The 15200-nt window shown below is 34.1% G+C and overlaps 2 protein-coding genes across 2 annotated transcripts in view; both read left to right on the top strand.

Moving 5' to 3' along the window:
* Positions 1 to 9097: 9097 nt before the first annotated feature.
* LOC132066998 (F-box protein PP2-B11-like) lies at positions 9098 to 10277 on the top strand. Its single transcript, XM_059460170.1, has 2 exons — positions 9098 to 9185; positions 9791 to 10277. Exons 1-2 carry the CDS (start codon positions 9136 to 9138, stop codon positions 10194 to 10196), a joined length of 456 nt encoding a protein of 151 aa, XP_059316153.1. The 5' UTR covers positions 9098 to 9135; the 3' UTR covers positions 10197 to 10277.
* Positions 10278 to 11466: 1189 nt separating this feature from the next.
* Positions 11467 to 15200, top strand: part of LOC132066997 (putative F-box protein PP2-B12) — a 42955-nt gene continuing 39221 nt past the window's right edge. Inside the window, exons 1-2 of the mRNA XM_059460169.1 lie at positions 11467 to 11600; positions 12201 to 12289. Coding sequence (XP_059316152.1) covers positions 11508 to 11600; positions 12201 to 12289 — 182 coding nt within the window. The 5' untranslated portion in view covers positions 11467 to 11507. The remainder of the gene's footprint in view (positions 11601 to 12200; positions 12290 to 15200) is intronic.

Here is a 15200-nt window from a genome sequence, read left to right as displayed (position 1 = left end):
GAAACAGCCAATTGGCTATCTGAATAGTCAATCTTCAACGTTGGGACAGGAATCTTGTTCTTCTTTTGCATCCTGCTATTCCTGTAAAAGTTAACAATTAAAGCTATGGCAGCAATTCTTGTAGTACGATACCAATTCCATGGATTAAATAAACCTCTTATGCAAATGACCAACAAACTTGAACTATTCTTCTTTTCTTTCTGATCTTCACTCTGTATCTGTTCTGTTTTTGCCAAATTCTCAGAAAATAATGCAACTTTTCCTTGGCCAAAATATTCTTTTAGTTCCGCAATCACGCCTGATTTCTTTCCCCATGTTAGGTAGTTATTTAGCTTTTTTATCAGTAGCATTCTGCTTGCTTCCAAACGGACAAGTGCTCCGTTGCAATGTCTCCTTTGCCGAGACTCTAATGTCTGCATGGCACAAGCAAAAGTTATTGAATGGACGTTAGCATTAATGCAAATACTGGCGCACACAGAATTTTACATAAAGGTGTCGATTTATTATAAAATAGTGGCGCACACAGAATTTTAATCGCACACAGTGTCGATTTATTGTCCAATGCATATTGTTTTAATAAAATATTGTTTATAGAAGGTAAACTTTTTGTAAAACGATGTAGGATGACGCCCTTAGTAAAAGATAGCTCATGTTATTAGAGAGCTAACCTATTTTTATTTACTTAATTATACAGTTAACACAATCCTTCACATGGGGTTAACTTCTGTTAGTAATTGGATTTTGAGTTTAATTTTTGTACATACTTAGTGAAGTTCATAATACAAATACAAATACAAAGTTAAAACTAAGGCCACTGGATTCGACTTAACATGTACCTAAACTTCTAGCTCCGCCAACGTGGTTAAGCATGAGAAAATTCATTTTGATAATAGGTGATTGCTATGAGACTCAAACCCAAGACGACTCATGCCTGCTTTGACAACATATATATTGAATTGTGTCAGACCATCTCATCTAGAAGCTTAAACCATTAAAAAAATTGCACACCTCTATTTATTTAGTAATTGATTATGTCATCAACCTTTCCATCACTCATGCATTTTGAATAAATGCGCGAAAGAAAAATGAAATCACTGAGAATGAAAGCAAGCAATAGTAAAACCTTGTAGAACTGGAGCATGTTCTGAACTTCCTTCAATGAGTCTCGAATTGCAATCAATTTCTCTTTATCTTCCATTGTCAGGTCTGCAATTCCACATAAACAACCATGTTCAACACAATGTCTACAGAAATTAATTTCTTCATAATTGATTCTATCACTAATCTCATCATATAAAACCCCTGCTCTCTCACTCAAATTATTCATCTTCATATCATATACTACTATTAATGCAAAGCAAATGCACCATCAGTCAATTCATTTTATAATTGAAAAGCTTCCTTGCCTTTTTTTTTTTTTTAAGGATTCTGTCTATTTCATGTTTTCTTTTTTTGGTTGGGAAATGTTGAGTCAATTGGAATGTAAGGTAGAGCTCTATTCCTACTTTAGTGGTCTGGATTTTGTACTTTGGCCTAATCATTTTGTGTACCATTTTCATCTTTTGTTGCATGTGGTAATCAGAGGCGGATTCAGGATTTGGAGGCTCGGGCGATTACGTTGGGCTTCAGGTCGACTTTTTTTTTTTTTTTTTTTTCCAAATATTTTGAGTAAATTTTGGTTCGATTACGTTGGGCTTAGAGGACTATAAAACTTATGGGTTATTAGTTTTTTCCATTTATATTATGAACAAAACGATAAAAATTATAAAAAAATATAACATATGTCCTATAGCTACCACTTCATCCAACTTCTCACCCCTAAATTTAAGCCAAAAAAATGTCCCTCTCTCATCCCCCTTACACGACATTATGCCCAATATCCCTTAATTTCCTCCATTTCAAATCGGAACGTTTTCTCTTTAACTACTCATTAATTTCACTCATAATTCAAATCTAATTCCCAAAAAAAGGTAAGATTTTATATTGATTTTTACGTTTCACCGCGTATTTAACTTATATTTTCGAATGACCATCACTTGGTTGTTTTTGTTAAATTCAAGTGAAATGGCTAAGAAAGCTTTCCAATTAGAGGTATAGAACCCGAATTTTCAATTCCTAATGTTTTGGATTGATATTTTAATAGTTGTTTTTCATATATATGGCTACATTTTTAATTGTATTTTGATTATTACAATATTACTTATTAGGAAATATTTTTGACTATAAAAATTTGAAAAATTTTAAAAAAAAAAAAAAAGTTGCGGTGAAAACGTTGTTATCTCAAATAACTCAATTATGACAATATTTTTGGCTATATTTTAATTGTATTTTTTATTATTATGTTCAATATTACTTATTCTAGTTTACGGTGACTATATTTTAAATATTTTGACTATATTTTTCAAAATTTGGAAAAATAAAAAAAATAAAAAAAAGTTGCGAGTGAAAATGTTGTTTCCTCAATTATGAACTCAACTTGAATTCGATATTTCAACGAATTCAAATATATAGTCGTTGTTTAAAATGAGCTTTGTTCTTTGGTTTGAAACGGAGGAGTAATAATTACAACAACTTGAATGAGATATGCGCACGGATTAGAACTTTGGACTATAAAACTTATGATAATTTAACTTCTTGTATTTAAAAAAATAACTAATAAGAGAGGGAAAAAAGTCAAGAATTAATAAATACTAGTAATTATTAAAAGCAAGTCAAGAGGAATTAAGGAGATGAAAAAAAAAAGGGAAAGAGGCAACTGATATAAATGGGTTCATAAATTTGTAGAGTCTATTTGCAAAATTTAATGTGTAAATATGCTGTTGTGCTGTCTATTTGCTACAGCAAGTCAAAAATTCAATAAAATGTTGTAAGTGAGGTTTGAACCCTGGTCACCAAGGAGCAAACTAATGCACTATGCCACTGGCATCATCAGGCCATTTGTTACTCCAAGTGGCAATCTAACTATTTATACGATTTCTTATGTATACATACATATATACACAGCGTTTTCACCGAAGCTTGCGGGTGGCGTGGCATCCCCACGGGCCTTAGAGATCCGCCGCTGGTGGTAATCCTTGAATAGGAAGTTTTGTCTGTAGCTAAAACCTTTAGCTGTTCTCTGTCCCACACGTTCTTGTATTCTCACTCAACATTTTGTAATGGTTTCATTTGAAAAAATGATCCTGGAGGACTGGGCCGGAGTTAGTACTTCGGTTATGGGTTCGACTGAACTCGATGGCTTTAATTCATTTCCGGTTTTCGTATTAAAAAGTTTATTGAATATATACAAATTATTAATTTTGAATCCAGTAAATTTACTAGAATTCCTATCTCATAAGCTTCAAAGCTTGGTTCCGCCTCTATCATTTAAGGTACGCATTAGTTTTGACTCAAACCTTGTGTTTATTTTAAAATTTTATTTAATATGTACAAATTATCTATTTAGAATAACTTCAAAAGGCTAGAATATAAAATTCATAAACTTCAATTTCTGAACCTCCCACTGCCACAGGCTCCATAAAAATATGTTTATGAGCACGTATACATGCCTAAAGAAGATATACGAGTAAAAATAAATGTTTCAATCATAAACAAGTTGAAATCAGTTATATGAATCTTCGTCCTCAAAAGGTTTGCTAACTTCTTAATTAATTAAAGTTACATCGGTATAAGGCTTGCTTGTTGTTTTCCCTTTATCGCGGTTTCGTATCGTATATTACAAAAAAGGAAATAAATAAAAGTTTGATTGCAGTGGCAGAATTTCTGTTTCTGGTTAGCAACAAGGGAAAAAAGAAAAGGGAAACCATTGCCAATGTGACTCACGCTGGTTAAAAAAAGTGGATTATTTGTGATTGCCAAGTTTTTAACTTTAATGCTTTGGCATAACTTAGATAACGAATTTGATTTTCATCTCTTTTCCCTCACCTTTATAGTATCATCAAGGTCAGGATCCAAGTCAAGTATCAAGAACACTAATTCTCCTAGCTACATTCGATCTTGTAAGGAATAGTCCTTTTGGGGACATCTGATATAATTAGAACGATACAAAGAAGATAAAAGTCGTGGAATGAATACAACCCCCCAATATACTAGATGGTATAATACCTGAAGAGTCAGACCATTGGAGTAATAATAAGAGAACATGGGTTTGAATTCCAACGAAGACAAAGCTAAGTGATTTTTGCTAAAACTTTTGTTGCAGATGCACACATGGTAGCTCGGATCTGCGGGGAATTGAAGTGTTTTTTGGGCATAGAGTTTGCTAGGTCCAGTCAAGGGCAGCTCAACGAAATCGGTGGCCTAAAGCCAAACCTCTATAAGAGGCCTTAAAAATATCTAATAAAATTTTACATATTCTTATTCTAAATCATTTTTTTTTTTTTTTGTGAAGATGGTATATAGTTCATCTTGTATATCTTGATTATTCATTCAGTTACATGCTAGCTTCATGATTAGAGATATTTAGTAACTCTATTCACTAAAATTTAAATAAACATTTGTGTAAGAAACATATATAGACGGTTACGATAGTATTTTTCTAACTTCTCATAATATAATAATCTCAATTTCGTAACTATGTAGATGTCAAAATAATTACATACATTTAAAACAATTCAAGTCTATTTTGAAGTAAAAATAAATAAATGGTTTAATCTAGTATTTATAAGAAACAATCAACTCTACAAGAGACTTCATCTTTTTAAAATTATCAAAGTAGTCATCAATTTGTTCACTTTTATATATTGCATAGTGTTTATTACTCTCTAATTTATGTGAAGGTGTTTGATTGGACACAAAGTATAAGAGAAAAGAAAGATTTTTGAAATTTTTGGTTTAGAATACGCCAAAAAAATTGTTATAAATCATCTCGTAAAAGATAAATGAAATGTCATTCTTTTTTGGACTAGCTAAAAAATAAAGAATGTCACATAAATGGGACGGAAAGACTATAAAATTAGAATTATTTATTTCAATAACCTCTATCACATTTCAAAAAAAGAAGTATAAAATCTAGTCTCTTTTATTCATAGTTTTATAATATATAAATAATGTATATAAAATAAATAAAAAATTGGGGCCTTCATTGGGGTTTGTTGGGGGGGGGGGGGGGGGGGGGGGGGGGGGTGGCGCTAAAGCAAGTGCTTTAGTTGCTTCCCCCTCCAGCCGACCCTGGGTCCAGTCAAGGAATTCTCATGCACCGAAAGAAATATGCACTTGAGCTAATTTCAGAAGCTGAATTGTCAGCAACCAAACCAGCTGGAACTCCTATTGACGTCAATAACAAATTATCATCTAAATAGTATGATGATCACATTCTCAAAGACAACAAAACTACAGATGATGCGTTAACTGATCAAACTGCATATCAGAGGCTTATAGGAAAGATATTGTATCTAATTATGATCAGACCAGGCATCTCCTTTGGAGTACAGCCTAAAGTGTCTCATATGGAGCAGCCCTCAGAATTGTTAGATATGTAAAGAATCAACCAGGACCAGGTGTTCTTCTATCAAGTGAGTCCAATACCACAGTCTCCGCATATTGTGAAGCTGACTTGGGCAGCAGGTCCTTTAACCAGAAAATCAATAACTGGTTTCATCGTTAAGAATGATGACGCTTGTATGTTGGAAAGCAAAGAAACAAACAAATGTATCAAGAATCTCAGCTGAAGCTGAGTACAAAAGTATGGCCGCTACAGTTTCAAAATTAATTTGGTTGCTTGGATTACTCAAGGAAGTTGACACTGAAGTATTGCTTCCAATAAGCATCTACACTGATAGCAAAGCATCTTTTCAAAGTGCCACAAATCTTGTCTATCATGAAAAGACAAAGCATATTGAAATTGACTGTCATTTTGTGAGAGAAAAGCTACAAAATAAGGCCTGATTTCAACTCAGTATTTGCTTACAAAAGATCAGCCTGCAAATATCCTAACTAAAGGCCTAAGTAGGGTCCAACATGAGTATCTTATGTCCAAGCTAGGAATCTCGAATATTTTTCCTTCACCTAGCTTGAGGGGGAGTGTTGAAAGATGAAGTTAAGAGTAAGGGGCAGTTAGGTCATTTCACCTAATTCAGAGTTAGTTATTCTACCTACCTATAGTCTATTAGATTAGGCTAGTTAGTTGAAAGTTGTTAGGAGCTAATCACATTGTATACAATGTGTTATCTCATCTATTTGTAGCTCAGTTGAATGAATTCAATACACACATGTTAAGCATTAAACGAGCGATGCAGCGGAACCAATTAAGATGCACTAACACAAGAGCAATAATGCAAGAAAGTAATAAACGTAATGAACACAAGATTTACGTGGAAACCCAAGACGGGAAAAACCACATGGCGCAAAGCGCAGAGAAATCAACTATAAGGTGAGGAGTACAAAACGATCTCAACAGGGTGTCTAAGCACAACGAGATCAAAGGAAACGAAAGATTACAATCTCTCAATGAAAACTCTTCCTAACCTAAGTGTGGAATATAGTCTTGCGTGTGGTCTTGATAGTTGTTCTCTTTTTCTTGATGTTCTGGCCGAAAATCTCCTTTAAATAGGGTTGAAGACGTTCAAAATCCCAGTTGGAATGGGACAAGCCAGTCGAATCCCAGTTGAAATGAGACAATTATCGAATCCCAGTTGGAATGGGACAATTTCGATAAACCCTTTTGGGACATATTCTAACAGCACAAAATGTTCTCTCTACAAAGTATGATATATCATTTCTTCTTCAAGATACTCAAATTGTTCATATTGATTTCCAGTCTTGCACCATTAATTTCAGTTACCTTGTTGCGTGTCATTCTCGCAAATGAGTTACTTGTGAAGATCGTGTTTGGCGAGTTCTTACTTACATATTTGTTTTGTTGCTAGTTGCTACAATAGTCAAGAAAAATAAAATGAACTGTAGTAAAGTAGCCATGTGGCTATCATGAAAATATTAAAGGCTGCAACCTGCAAGGCGTGAAAAGTTATGGGACCCACACCGCAAAAAAGTAATTGCATTGTTTGGGGGGTACAGAAGAGATAATACAAGTATGATCTGGGTTTTTTGGTCCAGGCGAATATAGGTGTATATTTGAGCTGACATTGTCACCGTTAAACATCCGTTTTTTAGATTGGGTCGAAGGATTAAAATGAAAAACCTGTCCGCATTGACAAACCCATTAGAAACTTCATTTGAAATTGTGGATATGAAGTTTGTGGTTCGAAATCAAGATGGTATTGATGGGTAACTTGGAAAACACTTTAAGGATATGAACCTGAAATTTGAGCACCATTAGAGCTAGCTAGTTTGATCCGGTTTTGGAATTTAGAGCAAAAATTCGAAGTAGTCAAAGAACATCGCAAAAAAGACTAGCTGAAGCACGGGTATATCTATCATGCATGTATCTCCTGTATATCTCTGTATCCATGTATATATGTATGTGATATATACGTGATATATAAGTGTCTCAGTGATGTTTTAAGCCAGTCCAATTAACCTCCAATCTTCCTCAAGTTTTGTATATAGCTTCTTATACCGTGTTCGCAATTAATGACTTTTAACCTCACCATTCAAAAAATAACTACTAAATATTTTCATATTTTAAATTGAAGTTTCAAATGAATTTTTAATGGCGGTTCTACAAAACTTTCTTCAAATGTTCTCCAAATTAGAAGGTATTTATGACAGAGGTTCAATCAATGAAGTTTGACAGAGAAGATCATAAGAAGGAGGATGAATAGAGCGAAAGAGAATGGAGATTACTTCGCTGAAGATTGCTTTTTCCCGGGTTTTTTGCATATTGTATACCGATTGTAATTTTTTGTTGTCTAAAAATAGTGAGTGGTAGTCTAAGGCTAAGCGGCAATAAATATATATGTACTTAATTTTTCTTTCGGAAACAACCTCTCTACCTCCCAAGGTAGAGGTAAGGTGTGGTAGTAATTGTACTTTCTTGTATATATCTGTAAAGTTCCTATTTATTCATTTAGTGAGAGTATATGTTTCCAGAACAAATCAAGTAAGAAAAACTTTCTTCCAATGAGATTATCATGTGAAACTTCAGGGTATGTTGTAGTAGTTTTACTTTTCTTGTGTATATCTGTAAAGTTCCTATTTATTCATTTAGTGAGAGTATATGTTTCAGAACAAATCAAGTAAGAAAAACTTTCTTCCAATCATAAGCACATTATTGCATGTGACACTTTCTGGTCGGTGACGCTCAAGTCTTTGTTTTTTGGGTCTTTTTCTAAAAAAAAATTTACCTCTCGTATGCACGACCTTTATAATATGTTGGTCACGTCGTGAAGACTTTCCAGCATTAATTTTGATAATTTGTGGATGGAATATAATACTTCCTACATAGTGATTACAAATAATAGAAAATAACTCACAAATCAGAGCTACGTAAGCTTGCATGCGTCATGACTAACCCTTCTCCTATATATATATTGAAGCAAAAGTTGATAACTTGATGTATAGATTCAGCATCATATCATATCCGAGCATTAAAAGAAAGATGGTAAGTTATTCTTCTCATTAATATTAGTAATTCTGATTACTATCATTTTGGGTCTTTTATTTGATTTTTGAAAATTATTTCCACCAACTCACACTCTCATAGTGTTGAGGAATATGAATAAATTCTTTAACGTTTGCACCGAATGGAGTAGTTGGCCAAGAGCCAAAAGTATTTATTTTCTTAAAGGGTGCTTTTTTTTAAAGATAATTTAGGTTTTTTGACCATGATTTTAGAAAAAAATGTAGTAAGTGATTTTGAGTAGTAAAAGATATTTTCCGGAAGCTAAACAAGGTAGCTTTTCTTCAGAAGTAGTTTTGGAACTTTGGCCAAACACAAGTTGATACTCTAATATTGGAAAAGTATTTTTCAAATTGATTTTCTAAACACAAACTTCTGTTTTCTCAACAGTATTTTTTCGAAAAGCACTTTTGACAAAAAATATCGTTTAAAATAATCGGATTCTGTAAACTTGGCCAAACAAGCTACTAGTGATCTGACAAATTAATCTGTTAAGATTTCTTTCATCACAGCTTCATTGGGTAAAATAAACTACTACCTAATATGCTTCTTGATCTATATATATTGTCATTAATCAGAGTAAGTGGATCGACTCAACAGAGCTTTCAATTACATGGATGGACACTCCTGAACATTATTGGACATGGAATTATCTTCATGAACCTGGGTATATATCTCTCTCTTTTTATGCTCCTTAAAAGGAGTTTGATATGTTTAAAAGCTTATCAAACCAGTTTAAAAGAATTTTTTGACTTATATAGAGTATGGAATCTGAAGCATAGGGGGTTTCTTCGAGGCTTGGGAGATGAAATAGATAGGATTTCACCAGTTTTAATTTGTTTTTCCTTGTAAACGCTTGAAGTGATTTTATATCAAATGGGCTCATAATCCGTTATACACATATGACATCATAATGTTGGTATCTTTAGGATGTGTTGGTATAGAGGAAAATATTTTCGATGGTTTCGCCACCTCCAATTCTTCAACAAAAATTATTTTCTGATTATACCATGTTTAATTGGTATAAATGTTTATATGTTTTGTTTAAGAATACATTTTCCTTTAATTTTGTTTTTGGAAAATACTTCCCTTACAAGAGGAGGGAAGTCATTTCTTATTACTCTCCCATGTCATTTCCAACTATTGGTTTCCACCCATGCACCCCCAACTCTTCAAACCCGTCATAGTAGTAGTCAGGGTCGTTTTTTTTTTTTTTGTCTTAAGGTGAATGCATCTATATATGACTCAATTAAATATTTCTTGCATGCGCAGATGTGACGTGGCTGAGCTTCATCGCGTTTGTTGGCTTAACATCGTTGGAAAGATAGACTCAAAACGACTTACTCGAAAGACTAGTTTTGGGGCATATCTAGTGTTCAAGTTGAATGATCAACAACACAACCTTGAACGAGCCATTGCATCAGTGAGATTTGTGAAGGAAAAGGCAGAGGGCACCGGTGGTGAGGGTTACACTGTTTTCATCTCAAAAGCAAAGGAACATGGAGAACATGGCATATTCCCACACCTTCGAACCGATGAGTGGATGGAAATAAAGCTTGGTGAATTTTTCAACAACTTAGGAGAGGATGGTGATGTTGAAATGACGTTGATGGAAACTAGCAATGATAAATGGAAATCTGGTCTCATTGTTAAGGGCATTGACATTCGTCCAAATTAATTATTGGAGATCAGTTTGATATTATAAGCCTAATTACAGGCATGGATATATCTATAGCCAGTTGGGCCTTTATTTCTATTTTGCATGCACGTTTGTGGTGTTTGTCTTTTTCTATTGTTTTCATGTTTTATCGATTGTACTCTCTCTCTCTCTATATGCTTGCTAAGAGAGTGAGCAGCTTGTTGTACGTTTGGTTGATCTTTTGTACCTCATTTCTAAGTCAAAAATAAGAGGTTCTGTGATTTCTACTAGTAGATGGTGTTTTGTTTTGATTCGATTAATAAATTACTAGAACATATAAATAAAACAGGAAAACATAAAGGAATTTAAAGAACAATGGTTGTTTTATGCATCAATACAACACAAGAGGGGGAGGCGAATTCTGTCTAGTTGTTGTATGTAGAAAAAATACGGAATTAAATTGTGAGCACGTACGTAAGCTTTTATGTGGAAAAGTTGAAAAATTGTTGAACATAAATTATGATAAAAGTGATAGAAAATGCCTAAGCATCATATGATGTTAGTAAAGGATTATTATATGCAGAGAATAAGTTCCATGAATATCTATTTATTAATTATTATTGTGATAAAAAATTGGTCTTGGTAATTTTTGGATATTCAAACAAAATTACCTTTCACTACAAAAGATATATTTCCTTCATTTTAATTTGTTTGTCTGGTTTTGATTTGACACGAAATTTAAGAAATTAAATAAGACTTTTCAATGTTGTGGATTTAAACATGTAGAATGTACCAAAATGCCCTTCAATCTTGTGGTCATAAACATGTCATATGAAAAATTGGAATTAAAGAGTTGCCAAAAAGAAATGTGGCATTCTTTTTTAAACGGACAGAAAAGGAAAGTAAAATAAATAAATTGAAACAGAGTGTGTAATAAACGCCCAATATATCATTTTTTACTGCTATATGATTACTGGGGGGGGGGGGGGGGGGGAGAGGACACTTCATACTAAATAGTAATCCCTCCGTCCAATTTAAGTGTCTTAGTTTGACTGGGCACAAAATTTAAGGAATAAAAAGAGACTTTAGAATCTTGTGTTACTAAATTAAAGGTGTGTGTAATGTACTAAAATGTCCTTTGAATCTTGTGGTTTTAGACTTTTCATATATGATGTTTGAATTGTCAACTTATCAAATATAGAAAGAGGCTCTGTTTTTTGGACATACCAAAAAGGAAAGTAAGACACTTAAAATGAGACGTTACTTCCTACATAGTGATTACAAATAATAAAAAATAACTCACAATTGTCAGAGCTACGTATGCTTGCATGCGTCACTTGAGTTTGCGTCATGACTAACCCTTCCCCTCTATATATTGAAGCAAAAGTTGCTACCTTGATAGATATAGATTCAGCATCATATCAGAGCAATAAAAGAAAGATGGTAAGTTGTTCTTCGCATTTATATTAGTAATTTTTACTGCAACAAGGTCTTGTGATTACTTTCATTTTCGATCTTTTATTTGATTCTTGAAAAATGTCTCGAAAGTATTGAGGAATATGAATAAATTCTTTAACGTTTGCACCGAATGGAGTAGCCTGTTTGACCAAGAGTCAAAAGTGTTTATTTTCTTTAAAAGGTGCTTTTTTAAAGATAATTTAGGTGTTTTGACCATGATTTCAGCAAAAAATAAGTGATTTTGAGTAATAACAGAAAATGTTTTTCAGAAGCTAAACAAGATAGCTTTTCATCAGAAGCACTTTTGGAGCCTTAGCTTGGCCAAAGACAAGTTCATGCTCTAATTTTGTAAAAGTATTTTTCAAATTGATTTCCACAAACTTTATTTTCTCAATAGTATTTTTTCGGAAAGCACTTTTGACAAAATTTACTTTTTAAAATAAGCAAATTTTGTATACTTGGCCAAACAAGCTACTAGTGATCTGACAAATTCGTCAGTTAAGAGTTCTTTTATTACAGTTTCATTGAGTAAAATAAACTACTACCTAATATGCTTCTTCATCTATATATATTGTCTTTAATCAGAGTGCATGGATCGGCGCAACAGAGCTTTCAATTACATGGATGGACACTCCGGAACATTATTGGACATGGAATTATCTTCATGAACCTAGGTATACCTTCTCTCTTTTTATACTTCTTAAAAGGTGTTTGATATGATTAAAAGCTTATCACACCAGTTTAAAAGAATTTTTGACTTATATAAAGTATGGAATCCGAAGTGTGAGGGTTTCACAAGTTTTAATTATTTTTCTTGGTAAACACCATCAGTGAATTTTAAATCAAATGGGCTCATAATCCGTTATACACATAGTGACATCATAAGGTTGGTATGGCGGAAAATATATTTTGATGGTTTCACCCACCTCCAACCCTTCAACAAAAAATATTTTTACGATTTTACCAAGTTTAATCGGGACAAATGTTTATATACCTTCTTTAGGAATACATTTTCCTCTAATTTTGTTTTTGGAAAATACTTCCCTTAGGAGGGAAGTCATTTTCCATTACTCTCCAATGTCATTTCCAACTGTTGGTTCCCACCCACCCCCAACTCTTCAATCTAAGTCTATGGCTAATGCGTATATATGACTCGCATGCACGGATGTGGCGTCATTTGAGTTCATCGCGTTTGTTGGCTTAATGTCGTTGGAAAGATAGGCTCAAAACAACTTACTCTAAAGACTAGTTATGCGGCATATTTAGTGTTCAAGTTAAATGATCAACAACATAACCTTGAACGAGCCATTGCATCAGTGAGATTTGTTAAGGAAAAGGCGGAGGGCACTGATGGTGAGGGCTACAACTTTTTCATCTCAAAGGCAAAGGAACATGGAGAACATGGCATATTCCTTTTTGATGATGAGTGGATGGTAATAAAGCTGGGTTAATTTTTCAACAACTTAGGAGAAGACGGAGAAATTGAAATGAGGTTGATGGAAACCAGCAACGATAAATGGAAATCTGGTCTCATTGTTAAGGGCATTGACATTCATCCAAATTAATTATTGGGGATCAGTTTGATATTATAGACCTAATTACTGGCATGGATATATCTATAGCCAGTGGGGCCTTTATTTCTATTTTGCATGTTTGTTTGTCTTTTTCTATTGTTTTCATGTTTTATCAATTGTACTCTCTCTCTCTATGCTTGCTAAGAGAGTGAGCAGCTTGTTGTACGTTTGGTTGATCTTTTGTACCTCGTCTCTACAGTCTAAGAGGTTCTGCGATTTCTAGATGGTGTTTTGTTTTGATTCGATTAATAAATTACTAAAACATATAAATAAAACAGGAAAACATAAAGGAATTTAAAGAACAATGGTTGTTTTACGCATGTCACGACCCAAATTATGGATCGTACCCGCGCTTAAATTGTCACGTAAGGTGGGCGAACCATTTATAACTACCTTAATTTGATACAACGTACGAAGAATAAATGCTATTATTATAAGAAATTCCCAAAATTATCTTCTCGACTCGTACAGAGCTTCTAAGAAGTTTACAATTTGAATAGATATGAGACTCAAGCTTGGATACGACTCCCAAAATGCCCAATATAATCATTTGTTACTCGATAGAGAACAAAAGAGGACACTATTTCATATCTAAGGAGAGACTACGGGTTGCAATAGCTCACCTTATATCGTCTTTGACGAATGCCTCGAAACGGTCGTGAGACTCACATCTTGAATGGTAACATCACTTTAACTTTTTTTATACTATGAGCACAACACTAGGCTCGTCCATGTACCACAAATGTATCATAAAGAGCCGACAATGGTTAGTTCACGCATATAAACAACAAGAAGCAACAAACAAGTATGCCACTTCTTCAGCCTTGGAGGTTTGCTCAAGTAATCAAACACGATCCTGTCACAGAAATTTCATCTGTGGTGAACTTTCATGAAAACGATAGTCTTTTTACGGGGATCTCGATATCTCGGATTATAAGCCTTCTAGGTTGTAGGAATTCTATAAACCTCGATTCCATCCCGGATTTCTTTTTCTAAAAATAAATACTCACAAAACAACAACTCGGACACTTGAAATTCACAAGAGGTTATCAGAATCGATCGAGAGAATGTGCCATGAAGGGTGATCATGAATGACCATTCAAATGGTTTAGTGCTTTATGCAACCCAATACAATGTTCAATCTCGGCGTGGTTCTTTCATGTAATGTTATGCAATCTGCGGTGTTGTCACCTCTCACACCTCCACTCCTTTTAAAAATAAAGGAATTTTGTATATTAGCACACATATTGCGCTACCGCTCCAGATTTCATGACCCATGGGGGACCGCCCATAGTTTGGAAGTCCATGTATTACCACTCGCTCCTCACGGAATATAACCTCGGATCGCGAAAGCACCATAATTCTAGACTTAGATCCGGCAAAGACCTCGGGTCGGAGCTCGGACAACTCCCTCCGTTCCAAAATTACTTGGCAAACCTCGGGCAACAAACACTCACAATCTCGGCGAAACCTCGGAGTCTCTCGATCACTCTCCCTTTACAACATAAGAAATAATATGAAAGCATTTAATCGGTCAATCATATATATATATATATATATATATATATATATTTGTAATCACCAATATGGAAATAAACAAGTACAAGTCATATTATTGCCCACCCAAATCATCATCAATATACCCTTCCCTTTCATAAGGTGAGGAGCTAGTATGTGATAAAGATACAACTAAGGTGATAATTACATCACATTTATGGGATGACGAATGCCTCGCGATGGAATCAACCTCACTCCGGAAGGAGTAATCACCACTAGCAATCATAGGTTCCGTAGATTCGTACTAGGAATTGCACATTCTTGCATTAACGATAGTTCTTCTCGGTAATAACCTTCCATCTTTAAAATAAATACCATATGACCGAGGGATAACAAGAGAGAGAGAGGTGCTATATCAAATACATGAAACATCACAATACATGGTCATGACCCATCCCGCGAAGGTAACAATATAACCTCGTCTGGCGACAAGCCAGCTCTCTGTCCTCTGGTA

This window comes from Lycium ferocissimum, chromosome 8, assembly GCF_029784015.1.
Source record: "Lycium ferocissimum isolate CSIRO_LF1 chromosome 8, AGI_CSIRO_Lferr_CH_V1, whole genome shotgun sequence".
Lineage (NCBI taxonomy): Eukaryota > Viridiplantae > Streptophyta > Magnoliopsida > Solanales > Solanaceae > Lycium > Lycium ferocissimum.
The sequence above is the reverse complement of the archived record's forward strand: the minus strand, read 5'-3'. Positions and strand labels throughout refer to the sequence as shown.